Source organism: Pollachius pollachius, assembly GCF_949987615.1.
Source record: "Pollachius pollachius genome assembly, chromosome: 16".
NCBI classification, from domain to species: Eukaryota; Metazoa; Chordata; class Actinopteri; order Gadiformes; family Gadidae; genus Pollachius; species Pollachius pollachius.
In genome coordinates this window covers 19,833,458-19,853,770 of record NC_136949.1, presented here as the reverse complement: position 1 = coordinate 19,853,770, position 20,313 = coordinate 19,833,458, and the positions used below count along the sequence as shown (strand labels likewise).

The following is a 20,313-nucleotide window of genomic DNA, read 5'->3' as shown; positions in this document are numbered from 1 at the left end:
GGTTGAACACATTTGAACGACATATTTATGATCCCCCAATGTTGACCTGAAGTTAGCGCCACTGATTGGTACTACTACTGGACTATCGGAATGGCGGTAGGCCTACTAAAAGGTGTCTGAATGGGGGCATGTTGGAATGGCCACATGTAACCATAAGAACGGTTATAGCTAACGTGTACTACGGACAGTACGGGACCGGGACGGAGTAAGGCCGTGACGTACAAGTTGTCCTGTGCTGTGTCCTGACTGGCTGAAGAGAAATAGCTACATCGTGTTCGAAAACTGGACCTGGCGATTGACATGTTCAATCTCTGACGACTCCTTGCGACTCCTTGCAACACGCGACAACGACCAGTTCACACCGCTACAACTTTTCCCCTGTGACGTTCCAAAACAGTCTCGTTGCGAGGCAAATCTTTGGTCTGAACTGGGCTTTAGGCGTCCACACAAATCCTAACACGAAAACGCATTGGGACATTTTTATTTTATCCACCACGGGACCTGGTTTCAATTAGGTGCGTTTTCGGCCACCGAAATCGCAAGATCCTACTCGACGGTCAGCCCAAACGCACAAGACTTCTACGTCTTCACAAAAAAATCGTTTCCGCGTGAATGGGGATATATCTTACACCCTGTACACCTGGGGCACCACAGTAACACGCTGCTTCCTTCTTTGACATTGATATATTCCTTCAAATATAATCCATGTCTCTGTACGGTATGGTTGCATAGACTAAACCCTCAGTGCAAACCACTCTGGGAACATCACCACCTGGGTTTAAAGCTATGACGTTGTTATAGTGCAAGAGTACATTTCTCTTTTTCTTCAACTTTTCAGTGTTGCCTGCATTGGTTTCAATGCCACTTTAATATCACATCAGTATGGGCATTAAAATATTTTCTCCTTACCAGGCTGAAGTCCAGGTTCTTCTCTACCCAGGCAGTAGCCTCATCAAAGTCCTCGTACATCTCCATGATGTACAGGGTATCCAAGGCATCCACTATGTTGGCTCCCTTCAGACCACCTGGAACACACAGAGGGAGACATTAACAACCACTTTATAGTACCATTCAATCGAGTACCATCTTGGAAGATGAAGATACCGTCCTGCTGGCCTGAGCAACACTGAGCAGGACAGGACACCACATCTGGAGCTTTGAGAGAGGAGCCTCCCCTTCAGAGCAGTACCACAAGCCTTCAGCATCAAAACCAAAGGACTGACTATTACTGTAACTAAAGGCGTTTAGTAATTAGAAATTAGGCCCCCACGTGATTAAAAAATACCTGTTTTCTAATGTATAAAGACTGAAGCTAATGGCATGATGCTGACCCCCTCTGCTATACACTACTAGAGCTACCACCACCACTGCTAATATACTACTGCTGCTACCACCACAGCTAATATACTACTGCTGCTACCACCACCGCTAATATACTACTGCTGCTACCACCACTGCTAATTTACTACTGCTGCTACCACCGCCACCACAGCTAATATACTACTGCTGCTACCACCACCGCTAATATACTACTGCTGCTACCACCGCTGCTAATATACTACTGCTACCACCACCGCTAATATACTACTGCTGCTACCACCACCGCTAATATACTACTGCTGCTACCACCACTGCTAATATACTACTGCTACCACCACCGCTAATATACTACTGCTACCACCACAGCTAATATACTACTGCTGCTACCACCACCGCTAATATATTACTGCTACCACCACTGCTAATATACTACTGCTGCTACCACCACCGCTAATATATTACTGCTACCACCACAGCTAATATACTACTGCTACCACCACCGCTAATATACTACTGCTACCACCACCACTAATATACTACTGCTGCTACCACCACCGCTAATATACTACTGCTGCTACCACCACTGCTAATATACTACTGCTACCACCACCGCTAATATACTACTGCTACCACCACAGCTAATATACTACTGCTGCTACCACCACCGCTAATATATTACTGCTACCACCACTGCTAATATACTACTGCTGCTACCACCACCGCTAATATATTACTGCTACCACCACTGCTAATATACTACTGCTGCTACCACCACCGCTAATATATTACTGCTACCACCACAGCTAATATACTACTGCTACCACCACCGCTAATATACTACTGCTGCTACCACCACCGCTAATATACTACTGCTACCAGCACCGCTAATATACTACTGCTGCTACCACCACCGCTAATATACTACTGCTGCTACCACCACTGCTAATATACTACTGCTGCTACCACCACTGCTAATATACTACTGCTACCACCACCGCTAATATACTACTGCTGCTACCACCACCGCTAATATACTACTGCTGCTACCACCACCGCTAATATATTACTGCTACCACCACCGCTAATATACTACTGCTACCACCACCGCTAATATACTACTGCTGCTACCACCACCGCTAATATACTACTGCTACCACCACCGCTAATATACTACTGCTACCACCACCACTAATATACTACTGCTGCTACCACCACTGCTAATATACTACTGCTGCTACCACCACTGCTAATATACTACTGCTGCTACCACCACCGCTAATATACTACTGCTACCACCACAGCTAATATACTACTGCTGCTACCACCACCGCTAATATACTACTGCTACCACCACTGCTAATATACTACTGCTGCTACCACCACCGCTAATATACTACTGCTACCACCACTGCTAATATACTACTGCTGCTACCACCACCGCTAATATATTACTGCTACCACCACAGCTAATATTTTTTTTTTGTGTTTGTTTGCTTGGTGTTTCTGTAATATTTATTTTGTGTATGTGTACACAACTGACTTTTATACCTCATGTTGAGTTACGAATAACGATAAATACTTTTATTTAATTTAGTATTTTATCAAAGATATGGTACTTATGGGATAACCCTTTTGGTTTTGTTACAACCCATAGCAAGATTGTATGGGGGTCGACTGATAGGGGAGGAAGAGAAAACTAAGACTCTAGCGAATAGTTTCATCAGAAAGCTTTTTAGCAAATAGTTATTTTGTGTTATGTGACGTGGGGAGAGAGAGGGGGCTTTGATATCATTGTGTGTTTTCCACTTAAGCAAAAAGTGAAGCAAGATCGGTAGGGCAAGAAAATGTGACCGCAACAAATCTGGCTTGCTCTGTAGTTCCAACCATTCTCTCACCAATCTCCTGGCACCTCGTTGCAGGCCTTCTGTCATGGGATGTCCGGGGAAGCGGTTATATTAAAGGCGCTTGACGTGCCATGGAGTGCCGGGTTGAGTAGATAAAAGAAACAGCCCAACACACGCCGGATGGCTTGGTTTAGTGCTGCTCTGTGTTTCATATAATGGCGGGGTTTAGTGCTGCTCTGTGTTTCATATAATGGCGGGGTTTAGTGCTGCTCTGTGTTTCATATAATGGCGGGGTTTAGTGCTGCTCTGTGTTTCATATAATGGAGGTGTTTAGTGCTGCTCTGTGCTTCATTTAATGGCGGTGCGTGCCAGGATCCCTTCACATCAAGTAGTACGACGTAGAGCATATCAACATCCAGGCGACACGCAGAGGACCTCCTGCACTACTCTTTAAAGCGACTGATAGCAACATTCATCACACTGGCATATCAGCAGTGGTGGTCAAAGCGGTGGCCTGCTCACCGAATTCTGCTTTCATGTTTCATTCTGATTGTATTACAACCAAAAGTCCTATATAACCGTATCACATTCTTTTAACTTTTAAAGGCAACTTCGGCCAAACTTCTTCCGTCAGGTCAATATTCCACCCTATCAAGGGGGCTCCACCCTATCAAGGGGGGCTCCATCCTATCAAGGGGGGTCCACACAATCAAGGGGACTCCACCCAATCAAGGGGGGCTCCACCCTATCAAGGGGGGCTCCACCCTATCAAGGGGGGCTCCACCCATGGCAGTTGTCATGTTTTTCATGAAAAGGGATCTGTTTCAAACAGAATGACTTCCCAGGTGTAGTGTAGTCCCATTACTAGCCAAATAATAGCATGCTTGCGCTTCTGTCATACTATGTGATGCTAAATGTGTTTTTATTTTTATTTCATTTTTGTTATCTTATAGAATTCAATGCAGGATCCCAGGATCAGCCGTGCAATGGGGGTCTGCAAGAAGTTGGTCAGCAGTTTCACCTATAGCTGGAAAAAAAAGAGGGAACTTGAAGTGGTGCAGAAGCAGTTGAATCTGCCTGAACACTCCCTGAAGACAGAATGTCAAACCAGATGGGGTTCTAGGCAGGCCATGATCGAGAGAATCCTTGAGCAGCAGAAGGCTGTTGCCCAGGTGCTCTCTAATGACCGGAAACTCAGACATCTCACCCTCTCCTGGCAGGATGTTGATGTGCTAGAAGCTGTCAATAAATCACTTAGCCCCCTGGTTGACTTCACGGATGCACTTTCTGGAGAGAAATATGTAAGTGTGTCTTTTGTGAAACCAACCCTTCACCTCTTCAACAATTCAATCTTGGAAGACCAGCAGGGTGACACAGAACTTGCCAAAACCATCAAACACAAGATACTGGAGTATCTCAATGACAAATACAGTGACCATGCAACACAAGAGCTACTTGACATGGCGTCCTTGGTTTATATGTGATTGTCCACACCTAAATCTAGATATCAGATCTGTCATTCTTTAAAGGTCCAATGACATGAAAATGTCACTTTATGAGGTTTTCTAACATTTATATGAGCTCCCCTAGCCTGCCTATGGTCCCCCAGTAGCTAAAAATGGCGAAAGGTGTAAAATGAGCACTAGGTATCCTGCTCCGCCTTTGAAAAAATGAAGGCTCAGACACACCGTTTTGGAATTTGGCCACATATGTCGTCATAAGGAGCCAGGTTACCTAATCTCTATCTCCGCTTTGCCTGCCCAGAGAATTTGGCCCACCGATGATACGATGATCTAAGACCGTGCGAGCGGCACATATTTGTCTAAGTGTGTGTGTGTGAAAACACCCACTGTAACGCAAGTGTCGTACACTTCTTTGTTATTTGGATAACCATTCTGCTGTTAGTGTTATGGCGCATAACACGCAACATAAGTTAAGGTTTACGTAAAGCTCCCATTTGGTGTAAAGACTAGACTGCGTCGGGTTATTTGGTACTTCCACAATGAGACTTGTAGTGGGGGTTGGTAGTCTCGGCCAACAACAATCACGGGCAACAATCCCTTTCTCCTCCATGTCGTGGTTCAATCTGGGCTTCAGCGCGTCAAAGCCAAAGTTCCTTTCCCCAATTCCTTCTCAACCATCGCTGAGATAACCCCCACTACGAGTCTTGTTGTGGAAGGAGGCCTACCGGGAGTCCACAAACGGTAAACATCCCTTTCTCCTCCTCCATGTCTGTATTTCAAATTGCGCGGAAGTGGAAGAACCGGCGACGTCGGAGAACCCGACGCAGTCGTGTGAGAATTATAATATCATCCGGAGGCGCACACAGCATTTGGACGTGATAATATATATTACATTAAATTATATTTCTATATATTGTATTATTTAAATATAGATTTCCAGGACTCCCGCCGGAGCTCCCGTTGTGTTCTAGAATATTTATAGAAGGCCAGTCAAAAGCCAAAAGCTGTTTGCACCTCCGGATGATATTATGAATCCGAGCCATTGCGATACATCAACTGTAAACAGAGCGCATGGTACCGTGGCCGCAAGCTGCTCAGGGCCACACCCCCACCCTCCACCTTGACCCGCCTCTAAAAAAATGGCACGTTTTTGGAAAGTTCATTGTGGGACTGGCTCGTAGTGGCTGTAATTCTGCACCAAGGCTTAATTTCTTGAACGTCTTCAAATACTGTATTAGGGGCCCACTAACACCTATATTAAAGCATCCATAAAGTAGCATAACATGGGACCTTTAAAGGGCTCATGTCATGCCACCAGGTGTGGGTGTGATTAGCTGGTACAAGCCTTTTGGCACAGGGAAGGAATGATTTTCATAGTGACATCACAAGTGGACGTGTCCACCTAGATGTACACTGGATAGATCAGTCTATCAGCCTACCCAGAGGACTATAGCAAACGTTGCTCGTCTATCCTTCATATATCTAGGTGGACACTCCATGGCAACTTTGTGAAAATAAATGCGCCACACACCGTGGCGTAACACTACAGGTGACCGAGAAGCCCTCACTTACACCCCTACTCAGTAGGGGTGTAATGGTACAAGTATTTGTACCGAACCGTCACGGTACAGGCACGGTGCGTTTACAGAGGTGTACCGCGGTTCGTAAATGTCGCGTACATAGCGTTAATATGGCGAATGTAAAGGCTTGTTTTGCGATGCGGAATTTAAAACTTGAAGTCAGAGTTCCACCCGGACCGTTTGGCCAAAGTATACTACTCCGACTCTGTAATCCGACTCCGTAACTACGGAGACCCCTCAGCAGCTCTCCGCCGGGATGTTGGATACGCAATGCAATTCGCCGCCCGATCTATCTTATATGTTGACTACAAACCATGTAATCAGTGTTGTAAATAAACTTCCAAAGCTTTTCAAATCTTATTTGGTGTTTTATTGGTCCTTCAGTTGCAAAGTAAACAATGTACAAAGTAATTAAGGTGCAAAGTCAAACCGGAGAAGTGATTCCGGAATTGATTTTGTTAGAGGACCAATCACAGCCCTTGCCGTCTCCGTTGCGTCGACCAATACGTAGGTCCATGGCGTCAACGGATAGTTAAAAAATATTGGATGCGCACGTAAGCTACGGAGAGGGTCTCCGACAGGCTCTCCGGCTTCGAAGAGGGCTCTCCGTGACTACGTACAGCACTTTAACATGCACACGGCGCATTTGAAAAGGCACCATCCAGGTGTTTCTATCACCGTTGCTGTGAAAAAAAAATGAGCTGTGCAAACCCAGCTCACACTATTTCAACAACCCCTGTCTGGGAATTCAGAAATGCAAATGCCATAACCAAGTTTTTTGATGTTTTCATTGCTGCGATGTTGACAAAGAACTATGTAGCCCAGGCTTCATAAGCTGTGAAAAAGTTAAAAGAAGAAAGAGTAAAAGTCCGCTATTATTTTGTATGAATGTGTGAGAGAGCGATAGCTGGCATTTATGGGGTTAACTGCGTCGGACAGAGCAGAGAGACGTGCGTCATGACGTCACGGTGAAGCGGCGTTGCAAGTGCGCATAACTGCGTGATAAGTAGTGGGAAAGGAGAGAACGCACCGTTCGGTTGCACGATTGAAAAAATATCTAGAAGTAGTTAAAAGTATCTAGAAGTAGTTGGAAAACACCGTCAGCTGACTCAACAGTCCACAGTTGATGTTGCCCGCTCGGCGGTCAGGTTTTTGTGAAGGATTTGAATTGGTGACGCTCGATGTCGAGGGGACATCAGCGACACCGGTAGTCAACGATAGATAGGAGACCAGCACTGGATAGCCACCAGGCGGCTTCCAGACATCCGCTGGAGATAACCAGATGGCGAGCCGGAACCAAGGAACAGAGTCAACTGAACTACCTCCCAAACCTGCGGTGTGGTAGGAAACACAAAGATCAAAGGGCCCCAACGATATAAACTGAGCTCATATCAAGGAAGAGAAGACCATAAAGACATTTCTTTCTATTTCTATTTTATTTTGCGCGCATTTTATTATTTTCCATGTTGTTCCATGTTTTCCATGAGTGTGGTCAGTGTTGATGTTCCATCCTGGGCTCCATGAGCGTTAACCTAGAATCCTGGTAACTGGTCCAACTTCGAATTGAAACCGAAACCCAAAATTACCTGTAACCTCATAAGGCAAAGAGGGGTTACAACTAGTTATTTTAAATTTTCCCCTAAACTATGAACCGTACCGTACCGTGACTTAAAAACCGAGGTACGTACCGAACCGTGACTTTTGTGTAGCCCTAACACTAAGCGTTGCATTTTAATATTGGTGTCTAAAATACTCAGTAAAAACCCTCAGTACATATGATTTAATATTCTGCTGAGAAGAAAAACACTATGTGCACTGTAGCATGAAACTAACTGTAACCCAGGTTACTAGGCCCTTATCCTAGTCCAGCTATCAGTTAATTGATTAGATCAATAAATTAATAAATGATAAATAAATAAATGTGACAGAAATAAATAAATAGTTGATTTAAAATAATCTTACATAAAATGAATAAATAGGATTTATGATAAAATCATAAATATGTCAATAAATAGATTTAAAAGATTAATATACGCAAGTTTATTTACATCTGTTTTAAAAAGAATGTTTTGTTTATTTCAAGTGTGGCGAATGTGCCTTTCTGGAAGTGTAAAAGATTCAGGTGACATGAGGAGTTCGCGCGATGTGAAGCGGAGTAACCAATCAGACGCCGTCAGGGTGTACGTGCAGGCGTGTTGTTTTTTTTTCTCCCTCTCTGCCGGACCGTCGTCGAGGTGGCTGCATGCTAAGCTTCGGCTGCAGATATTACCGTTTTTGTGAAAGACAGATATTCCAAAGTCTGAATTAACTTTATATCGTCGGCGCAGAGAGCGAAGTCTTTTTCTTTTGCCGTGGTTGGAAGCGGACCGTGTGTTTGTGACGGAGACGGAGGAGAACGTGAGTGCTTATTAGCCGCTACGGCGCTAGCTCCGACCATTAGCCACATGTACTTCGCTAAATTATATTTTTGAGGTTATACATTACTAAACTCCCATGTCCCTGTCTCTTAAAAAAGCGGAATCTGGACAGACGAGCCGTGTATTCTTCCTTGTACCCGGAGTGTGTGTGTGTATGTGAAGTTGAGCCTCTGGTGAGTAGCCTGAACTTAATTGATAAAAGTCCGATGAACGGAGCTGAAATGTGCATCTGCTAATGTTAATATGGATTAGTGAGGCATTAAATTCATGTGTATAGTGTTTTGTTGTTATAATATAATATAAAATTGTTTTATATTACGGTGTTTATGTACATTATTCCCCGCTCTGTATTTTCTCTGAGAGTGAACGGCGGTAGAGAAAAAAAGAGGAAAAGAGAGGGGATGAATGTAAAGAAATATTCCGCCATTTTGGCTCATGTTGATGTTTATATTGTGTTCAGTTCATTTAAAAAGCACAGTAAAAAGTGGTTAAAACAATTATTAAGAAACAATGTTATAATATACATGTATAAATATGTGTTTATATGCATTTATTTACATTTAGAAGTATATTTTATTTACATTAATGATATAGTAACCCCTTCTTTTGGCCTTTATAGGCCGGGTTTTTTTCCCTTTGGTATGGATTCCTGGGTTTGAGATCTACACAACGACTACTTCTTCTGCTGAGGATTTCCTCCTGTTCTGTAAGGTAGAAGGGACCTCAGTGGTCGTGGCGAGCTACCCAAAACAGAGACTGTGAAAAATTCAGAGACTGAATTTATTGAAAACTGTGGTCGATATCTCATGTGTGTGTTGACACTGTAAACATTTTATTTTTATTTTATTTCTTTATTCAAAACAATATAACACACTTAAAACTTACCTGTTTGTCGTGTCAATTCCTTACTCTGTCACTCAATGCATTTGCCAGTACCCCTTTCTCCTAGAGCGATCTAGACTTCTGTTTTACTAGTCCACGAGTTAATTAATGCACTGATAAAATATCTGTATCTCTTAGTTTTAAAAAGCAACAATTAGAGCTAAGGCGGGTTACAGAACTTGGCGAGCTAGCCAGGAGAAAGTGGAGTATTATTGAGTGACACGAGTAAAAGGGTAAGCAACAGTATAGTACAATGGATATAGTGAAAGATGAAAAGATAAATGTTCGTAACTCAGTTATTGTTATTGGGTTAACTCAAACTGAAGTAGATGAGGAGCTTGAGAGCCACCTGAAACACTATGGCTCTATTAACAGAGTACTAGTCGTTGATGATCCAAAATCAGAGTATCATCTCTGCTCCATTGTGGAATTTGCAAATAGCTCTGCAATGCACACATTTAGACCTATATTGCCAAAAGAGTATCAGAGCTCAGCTAATGCAAATGTTACCTTTAAGGTGCTCTCCTTAGATAGTGTTTACACTAGCACTGCTAGCAGCAGCGCCACCAAGGGGTATCTTGAGGAACTGCAAGCCATAGCTGATAAAAGTGGGAAGTCATTTGAAAGTGTACTTAAAGAGGAACTGATGAAGATGAGTGCAGGCAAAGTTGTGAACCTCCCCGCTGACACTGAACCAGTCGAAGACTCTCAGTTAAACACATCTGATGCAACTGGTCAGGAGATTGGAAATATTAAAGCGCCACCACAGGTCATGCAACAGCCCTCTCTTCTGCTCGGATCTGTCTCACCTGAGATAATCAGGAACTTACCAGCTGTGTTCCCACCATCTCCTCCACCCAGTCGTGATCAGCGTGGATCGAGAGGTGATGCCCGAGCAGCATCAACACCAGCTCTGCCAAGGCCCGAGGCGGCTACTCCGAGTCCACAGGTGATGTCCTTACCTACCAGTGTGAATGGTCAGTGGCAGCCTGCTGGCTTGACAGCCGCTCCATCGCCTAGCATGGCTGCTAACTTGAACACTCAACACCCAGCGTCACAGTCCATCAAAGCCAGTGGTAATGGTGACAGTGCTGCAGTGACACATTCAGTACTTACCATGAGTGATGTTAATCCTGCTGCTGTTCAACGGGTCGTTGTTGAACATGTCATGCGAGCTAATGAAGCTATGTCTCCCATGCACTCTTCATTTCGCCTCAGACCTTTCTCTGGGAAGTTTCCTCGTCCGAACAGTGAACTTGACTTTGATACTTGGAGAGCAAATGTTGATTTATTCTTGACAGATCCCTCCATGTCTGACCTGCACAGAACACGCAAGATCTTGGACAGCTTATTGCCTCCAGCTACTGATGTTATCAGGCATGTCAGCCCTCAAGCTTTGCCATCAGTGTATCTTCAGCTACTTGATTCAGTCTATGGCTCTGTAGAGGATGGAGATGAGCTGTTGGCTAAGTTTATGGGGACACTGCAGAACAACGACGAGAAGCCTTCTGATTATCTGAATCGCTTGCAAGTAGCTCTGAGTGCTGTGGTCAAACGGGGTGGTATCGCAGAGAGTGAACGAAACCGCTACCTCCTGAAGCAGTTCTGTCGAGGCTGCTGGAATGATGGCTTGATCGCCGATCTCCAGTTGGAGCGGAAAACAAATGCACCGCCTTCGTTTGCTGAACTGGTGCTTCTGATCAGAACAGAAGAAGACAGACAGGCAAGTAAACATAACCGTATGAAAAAACACCTTGGACTACACAAGCCAAGTCTTGCTGGCGAGAATTTGTCAAGCCTCTGGTGCACGCCTATAACTGCACGCGGAATGACGTGACCGGATTCAGTCCCTACGAACTAATGTTCGGCAGGCAACCCCGGCTCCCAGTTGATTTGGCGTTCGGTCTCCCTTCCAGCTGTGAACCCAAGTCACATTCCCAGTATGTGCATGACTTAAAGGGCCGCCTAGAGGAAAGCTACCGAGTTGCCACTGAAAATGCCTCAAAGACAGCTGAGCGCAACAAACAACGGTTTGACAAGAGAGTCGTCGAGTCCACACTTGAGGCAGGAGATCGAGTCCTTGTGAGGAATGTTCGGATAAGAGGGAAACACAAGTTGGCCGACAAATGGGAACCAGACATTCACGTAGTGGTCAGACGTGCTGGTGACCTACCTGTGTACTCTGTCAAACCAGAGGGAAAAGATGGACCACTTCGCACCTTACACCGTGACCTCTTACTGCCGTGTGGGTTCTTACCTGTGGCTGAGCCCGAGCAACCTCTGAAGCAGACTATCGGCAAACCTAGAACAAGGAGACAGTTGAGAATGGAAGCCGCAGCCGATTCTGAGGTGGCAGATGACAACTCAGAGTCAGAAGGCAGTGACTACTACTACTACTTACCTGGAGAGACATTGAATTCTGACTTCATTGAAACAAGACTTTTGACCCGGCCAGAGACAGCACCTGCTAAGGAGAGACATCTTGGAGAGACAAAACAACCCACCTCGTCTTCAGCTGGTTGGTTTCCTGCTCCTGTCGACCTGGAAGAAAGGACAGAGACATTAATCATGGAAAAACGACACAGAGGAAAGAGACGTACACCTGAAAGAGGGACAGTACAGTGGATGCCTGTGGAGATCATTCCATCCAAGTCAGAGAAACCTTCAGTTTTCAGGGATGACACCTCAAATGAGCCAAGCTGTTCTGGATGGAAAGGAACCTCAGCAGTTGTTGTTCCAGAGGCTGAGGTCACCTCAAGGCACAGAGAAACTGATCCCCCCAAAGTGAGAAGAGCTCTGTTTGGAAACTCTCAGGACACCCCCTTTGACATTTCAAGACAGGAGGATGAGACCATACCTGTTCAGCCGAGCATGTCGGAGTCTCCCTCAGAACCAAACATTATGACTGAAAGTCTTCCTGTTTTCTCAGACCTGTCATTCATTGACAGCAGCAAGGATGAAGGATGCTCTGTCAATAATACTTGTGAGGATGTGTCAGTGGACAGGACCAATGAGGGAACTGCAGCTGGGACATCTGGAAGAGGAACCTCTCCAGTCATCGTGGGAGAGAGTGAGGGTGACAGTGTTCCCAGACGTTCCCAGAGGCGTAGAGAACAACCTCAACGACTACAGTATGGTCAACGGGGAAATCCCTTGCTGTCTATAGTCCAGTCCCTCTTCCAAGGCCTCAACCTTGCTTTTGCCGATGCACTCCAGAACCCTGGCTATGCAGACAATCCTCCAAGTAACCCCAAGGCCAATTCATAGTCATGTGGGTGTAATGGGACATACACACCTTTAGAAGGGGAGGGTGTAACCCAGGTTACTAGGCCCTTATCCTAGTCCAGCTATCAGTTAATTGATTAGATCAATAAATTAATAAATGATAAATAAATAAATGTGACAGAAATAAATAAATAGTTGATTTAAAATAATCTTACATAAAATGAATAAATAGGATTTATGATAAAATCATAAATATGTCAATAAATAGATTTAAAAGATTAATATACGCAAGTTTATTTACATCTGTTTTAAAAAGAATGTTTTGTTTATTTCAAGTGTGGCGAATGTGCCTTTCTGGAAGTGTAAAAGATTCAGGTGACATGAGGAGTTCGCGCGATGTGAAGCGGAGTAACCAATCAGACGCCGTCAGGGTGTACGTGCAGGCGTGTTGTTTTTTTTTCTCCCTCTCTGCCGGACCGTCGTCGAGGTGGCTGCATGCTAAGCTTCGGCTGCAGATATTACCGTTTTTGTGAAAGACAGATATTCCAAAGTCTGAATTAACTTTATATCGTCGGCGCAGAGAGCGAAGTCTTTTTCTTTTGCCGTGGTTGGAAGCGGACCGTGTGTTTGTGACGGAGACGGAGGAGAACGTGAGTGCTTATTAGCCGCTACGGCGCTAGCTCCGACCATTAGCCACATGTACTTCGCTAAATTATATTTTTGAGGTTATACATTACTAAACTCCCATGTCCCTGTCTCTTAAAAAAGCGGAATCTGGACAGACGAGCCGTGTATTCTTCCTTGTACCCGGAGTGTGTGTGTGTATGTGAAGTTGAGCCTCTGGTGAGTAGCCTGAACTTAATTGATAAAAGTCCGATGAACGGAGCTGAAATGTGCATCTGCTAATGTTAATATGGATTAGTGAGGCATTAAATTCATGTGTATAGTGTTTTGTTGTTATAATATAATATAAAATTGTTTTATATTACGGTGTTTATGTACATTATTCCCCGCTCTGTATTTTCTCTGAGAGTGAACGGCGGTAGAGAAAAAAAGAGGAAAAGAGAGGGGATGAATGTAAAGAAATATTCCGCCATTTTGGCTCATGTTGATGTTTATATTGTGTTCAGTTCATTTAAAAAGCACAGTAAAAAGTGGTTAAAACAATTATTAAGAAACAATGTTATAATATACATGTATAAATATGTGTTTATATGCATTTATTTACATTTAGAAGTATATTTTATTTACATTAATGATATAGTAACCCCTTCTTTTGGCCTTTATAGGCCGGGTTTTTTTCCCTTTGGTATGGATTCCTGGGTTTGAGATCTACACAACGACTACTTCTTCTGCTGAGGATTTCCTCCTGTTCTGTAAGGTAGAAGGGACCTCAGTGGTCGTGGCGAGCTACCCAAAACAGAGACTGTGAAAAATTCAGAGACTGAATTTATTGAAAACTGTGGTCGATATCTCATGTGTGTGTTGACACTGTAAACATTTTATTTTTATTTTATTTCTTTATTCAAAACAATATAACACACTTAAAACTTACCTGTTTGTCGTGTCAATTCCTTACTCTGTCACTCAATGCATTTGCCAGTACCCCTTTCTCCTAGAGCGATCTAGACTTCTGTTTTACTAGTCCACGAGTTAATTAATGCACTGATAAAATATCTGTATCTCTTAGTTTTAAAAAGCAACAATTAGAGCTAAGGCGGGTTACATAACCATTTCACAACGTTCACAATCAAAAATCGTCATAATCACACACCCCTAAAGGCAAAGTTTATTTCTTAATGAGGTTACCTTTTACTTGCAAACCTCTAATGTAAATGAGCATATGGGCTTTCCATTGTGACAGCATTAGGAACTTCATGTTTCATCACTCAAATGCTAATCGCTCTGTTTAATAAAAAAAATCTACCACTAAACCGCTCATGAGAATAAGCCGCAGCGACAGTTTTCAGTGGGCGGGGCTGAAGCACAGTCTGACGTCACACAAATACGGAGTAAAGTTTGAGTGCAAACAAGCTGTTTCACACACTTATCGAGAGGTGTTCTAGGTGCGCGTGAATACACCCCCTGGCTCTGACTTAGAAATTTCTAGTTTAAGCATACCTAAAAACATGTATACATACATCATATAACATTCTAAAGCAAAGGGAAAAGTGAAAAAGCATTATATCACCCCTTTAATTGGGTATTCTTTCTCCTTTGTCTGTATCACCAACTGGTTCCCATGTTTCCCTAAGTTAGTAAAACAGTAAGAACTTAAGAAGCTACCTATTCAATCCTCAGAAAAGATTTTTGTTCTGTATATCAAAGTAATTTGGTTGCTCCGATATAGTCCAGCGCTTTCACAACTAATACAATTTTACTTAATAGGCAATATCAATTATGTAATTACATTATTTGGTTGATTCTGTGGGATCTGTTTGGAATAATCTAAAGTTGCAGATATATAATACAAAATGTAAAAATAAATTCCACATGCAATCAAAGGAATCCTTTCAATGGAGAGAACACAAGGCCACTGGCCTGTCAAACTTTAGTCTTTGACTGATTTCTAACGAGACAAACTTGCTTGCTGGAGCCCTCCTCTTCCTTCCGCACCTTTTGGGCAGTAATCCACGGTTAGGCTTTAGGGGATCTTCTAGAATCAATAAACGGCACTCTTCTTTAATGCCACCTTTTATCCATAAACACAGAAGCTAGCTCTTCTTACCTCGGGAAACGTGAGTGATTCATGAACGTATTCACGTAACTAAATAGTGCTGAACTTGGGTCACACAAATTAATTTCATGCATTTTATAAACCTGTTGGTCAGAAATTAGCTTTTAGATGTCTAATGAAAACATTTAAATTGAATTTAATTATTTTTACCTTCAGAATAGGGTTTGGCGATAAGCAATTTTTTGTCAACTTGTATGAATACAATTAATCAAGAGCGCATCATCCAACATCTGTTTCAAATGTGACATAAGCTGCTACTTTTCTGCCACTCGTTTGAAGCATCTTTAAATCATTTTTTCCCATTCTCGTTTCATACATAATAAATCCATTAACAAATCCAGTATAAGGCTTCTAGGCATGTTTGAGTAATAGACTAGCAATGAATTATGAGCTTCATAAGCTTGCTATTCAGAACTTAAAGTGAAAGTAGGGTAGGCTTATAAGCCAAAACTATTTATTAAAGGTCTATGTGTAAGTTGTAGTAGCACCTATCAGTGGGGATGCAGATTGCAACAACCAACTGAATACCCCAGTAATATTTTGGTACTTCCAAAATGATGTCATCATCTACGACAGCATCGAGTAGCCAGGTGTGTCAAGTAATGAGGTTCCTTGATAGATTGCTGAATTGTAATAGATATAGTCTGTACTATAGGTCATAGCTTACAAGTAGAGGTTGTGTAACTTTAAAAGAGATGGTTGGTTGCCTTTCTTTTCACGTCAAAAAAGAATAAGAAAACATCGAGCTGATTGGAACTGTACACATAAACTGTGATTTCTGTTTTGGGAAAAAAACAGAAATCGAACAAGGTGGGATTTTTGACCGCTTTAGCATACAAATATATACGTAGATATAATTTTTGTTAATTAATCACAAACGGGTACAAGTGGATGACACTATTTCAAATGAATCCTCAAAGGATATTTTGGCAAAAGGATGGAGCATGCTGGTGTCCAATAGGCTGCATGTGGCAGAGAAGGGGCTAGGCGTCTTGGACAACTTCTATCTAACGCCACGGTGTGTGGGTGGTGGCCATGAGGTCGACACACCTCTTTCATTCTCACAACTCTTAGCCACAACACATTCTTTAGAGATGCATTCTCTCCAGAGCCGATTGCCTGTCCTGTAGAAACATGGAGGACCCTCCCCATGTAGATATAAAGGGCTCATACTCAGGGATCCAAAACACAATGCATATTTTCATGGGACTATGCACAAATTAAAACAGACTTATGAATATTCTATTCATGTCTGTTCCGCAAGATGTCACTAAACTCTACCTCGAATACTGTCTCAAGCTGGGTGAATTTTCAAAGCAGTTTCACCGGGAGATGGAGTAACGTAGCCGGCTTGAGAACAGCAATAGCATTGCTTCATTTTCTCTGTATTATGCATGTTGACCGAGACAGTTTGAGATGAAGGGTAAGCAAAACCTTAGACCTCTTTTTACTGAATGCGTATCTTTCTAGGCAAACAGTATATATAATGTGCTTTACTTTGAAGAGAAAATGATAGAATAGTGACCACTGCCAAATACACCAAAGTGTTATCAGAATGAAGAATAAGGAGTCATTGGAAGCAAAACAAAGCTAATTACATAAAAAATGCTTTTTCATTTTCTTTCTAGAAGCCAAGCAATGCTGAGCAATCGATAATTTAGCACCCCATCAACCTGTGGAATGTTTTACTAATACAAACTGTTGAAGACAGACGATTTGAATAAAGACAGCTAGACTAAATGTCCTTCTATCGAAGCTTAACAGTTGAGGATTCAAGGTCACCCCTCCTATCTATGCCTCAATCTATCCCTCTACCATCTATCCAGTTGTATTTGCTACCAACATTAACCCTGTAGCAAGCATACATAGGGCCTGTGCTGGACAGAGGACGTCTGACATTTGACATCTTCAACGTCCCCACATACTTCAAAACCTCATCCAGCGTGCCAGTGCCCAAACCGTCAGCTGCAGCGAGCCTTGAGGAGCTCTGCCTAGTCCAGCTCACCCCCATCTCCTCAAAGTGGCTCAGAGAGACTGGTCCTGGCTCACCTCTGAACCTGCCTAGCCCCCCACTAGAGCCCAGAACAGGAGCACGGAGGAGGCCATCTCTACAGCGCTACAGCACTCGCCAAGGTGGAAATCAGTAACACCTACGTGAAAAGGCAGATCATCGGCTTCACCATCAACCCCTCCTAACTTGACCTGGGCATCAATACCTACCTCGGCAACTGAATGCTGGACTTCCGAACCAACAGACGCCAGTTTGTTAGTTTAGACGGGCGGTGAGCGGGTCACCAGCTTTAACTTACTGGGTGTCCACATCTCCAAGGATCTCTTTTGGACCCTAAAAACCTCAACCCTGGTCAGGAAGCCTCACCAGTGTCTCATCCTGTGGAGTTTGTCATACATGACAAACGTTGTATAATAACGTTGATTTTGAAGCACGCTTTCCTCTTATATTTCATGAATAGGAAACTCCATGGAGTGATTTGCAACTATAATCACAATCACCAACTACCCTAACATTCTTTTTAGCGATACCTGCAACTGTTTTATTCATGGTACTTTGTGCATTCACAATAACAAATAGCTTGCACACTTCACATCCTTTCATCTATATTGTTTGCATCTAATGCTTGGCAATAACTGTATATCATCTTTGAGTGGTACTGTAAAATACCCAGATTATCAAAATCTAGGGTATGCAATGCAAAGCAGAAATTAACAGAGGAGTTCAGACAGAGGATCCCTGGGGTCCTCTCCTCAAGCGGCCTCAACAGCATTTACATTGAGGGGATTTCGCTGAGGCTTTTATCCAAAGCGACTTACAACCATTCATACACACATTCACAAACCGACAGTGGAGTCAAACAGCCTTGCCCAATGACACCTCGACACTCAGCCAGGAGGAGCTGGGGATCGAATTAGCAACCTTCCAGTTATAAGTCAACCCGCTCCACCTCCTGAGCTAATACAGCAGCCTCCACACTTCCCTTTGCCCCTCTACACCACCCCAGTTTGTAGCCAACAGTGTCCTCTCCTCAGCGGGTATGAGAGGACAGTGTGTACACAAGGCCCTAACATTCTCCCCTCAATATTCCATAGCTAGCCCTCGTTTCACAACTTTTCAAAAGGCCCATCAAAAGGAGGGGTTCTCCTGTCTCCATGCTCCTTCTGAGGAACATCCCCTACTCAGCCTCTTAGATTGTCATTTTAGAATGATTTCTTGGTTTGTTTCACAGAACGTCCGGCTAACCAGCAGGGAGAAGAGTGTCAAGTAACCTCCACTTGCAGGCTAGTCCAGCGCACACAGCACTGGGGGAACTGGGGGCTAGCATAACAATATCCAAGCAAATTAGCCCGCACAGGCTGTTGTCGACTCCATCAAGATATAGGTTCTTATTCCCGTCATTGTGATCTAAAAGATTACACTTCCAAGCTCCTGTAGCATCTGGACCTATTAAAGTACTCGGGTTCTGCAGGCCTGCCACGTCGCATTTGGAGAAGAAAAACCTAAATCAATAGACACCCGCATCTGAACTTGGACAAGAAATCAACAAATCAGAGAAGTAGAGCGATGAGAGGCACGCAGAGGGTCTGCTGGGGTTGGAATGACGCCAATGTATTAGCACAATGCATTATCGAACTGCCATCAGAATGCTGAACGGATCTGGAGTCAACCCCACAAACACACACCGCTGTTAATCTAAAAGGTCAAGGCTGGTTGGTGACAGAATCTAGAGGATCAATCACCTTTAAGTGTGTGTGTGTGTGTGTGTGTGTGTGTGTGTGTGTGTGTGTGTGTGTGTGTGTGTGTGTGTGTGTGTGTGTGCTAACCAAATAGATTGCTGGAGTGGCCTTGCTTGGAGATGGGCCGCAGCTCGTTGGCGCCCCAGGCGTAGCGCTTGTAGCCGCCCCACGAGTGCTGCATCATCTGCAAGGGAGACAGAGGGACACCAGCGGGTTAGAGCACCACCATTTGTCTTATTAAAAATTGGACTTTGATTAAATAATGGATTGAAAGAAGATAAGTGTCTGCACAGGAATCCAACGGAGGCCAGGCCTACCTTGCCTTTCTGTCTTTGCATGAAACCCATGAAAAAAAGTCAGAAAGCATGACAACACTACTGTTCATGAAAAGAGAAACACCCCTAGAGGGTCCATGCAGCACCCCTTCAGCATTTCATTTCATGAGAGGGGACAGGACAAGTCTGTGAGGGAAAGAGGATTCACACAAAATAACCAGTGTGGGTGTTTTAATAAGGGCTTGTTGGTCGGTCAGTGTACTTAATGGCAAAATGACACACACACTAACACGTCAGTGGAGCTTAGACTTCCAACATGATCATCCCACATTTGACATTTTGATAAAATGCGCCTCGCTGTACAGAGTAACTCATTCCCAGCAGCCATGAGAATGGGAAGCTAGGGAACAGAGTGTAGCTCCATCCATCAGCAGGTCGTGGTCCTTGGCTTCCCAGATGTATCACTCAAGTCCTGTGATCAACCACATGTGTATGTAGGGGCTCTTCAATTATTATTTGTTTGGATATTGACCAACGGCAAAGAGAGAATGTGAGTCATATGGTTAGAGACGATAATAGAGGAGCATGATAGAGACAAGAGAACCAAAACAGTGCCTGACGCATCAGTAGAGAAATCGTATTCCCAGTGAGACCATCAGCACAGCATCACCATGGAGAGAAGTTGACCAAAAGTGTGTTCGGACAGCGCTACGGTGTCTGCCCAACCAAGAGAGGGGGGGGCGATATCCATGGGAACTGATAGTGGGAGAGAGAGGGTAAGAGGAAGGGGGGCGTAGAGAGAGAGTTTATCCCTTTTTCC

General features: G+C 43.6%; 1 protein-coding gene across 1 annotated transcript in view; it reads right to left on the bottom strand.

Moving 5' to 3' along the window:
• Positions 1-20,313, bottom strand: part of man1a1 (mannosidase, alpha, class 1A, member 1) — an 83,236-nt gene that overhangs the window by 39,000 nt on the left and 23,923 nt on the right. The window contains exons 2-3 of the mRNA XM_079753494.1: positions 19,306-19,402; positions 910-1,025 (exon numbers count right to left, since the gene is read on the bottom strand). Coding sequence (XP_079609620.1) covers positions 910-1,025; positions 19,306-19,402 — 213 coding nt within the window. The remainder of the gene's footprint in view (positions 1-909; positions 1,026-19,305; positions 19,403-20,313) is intronic.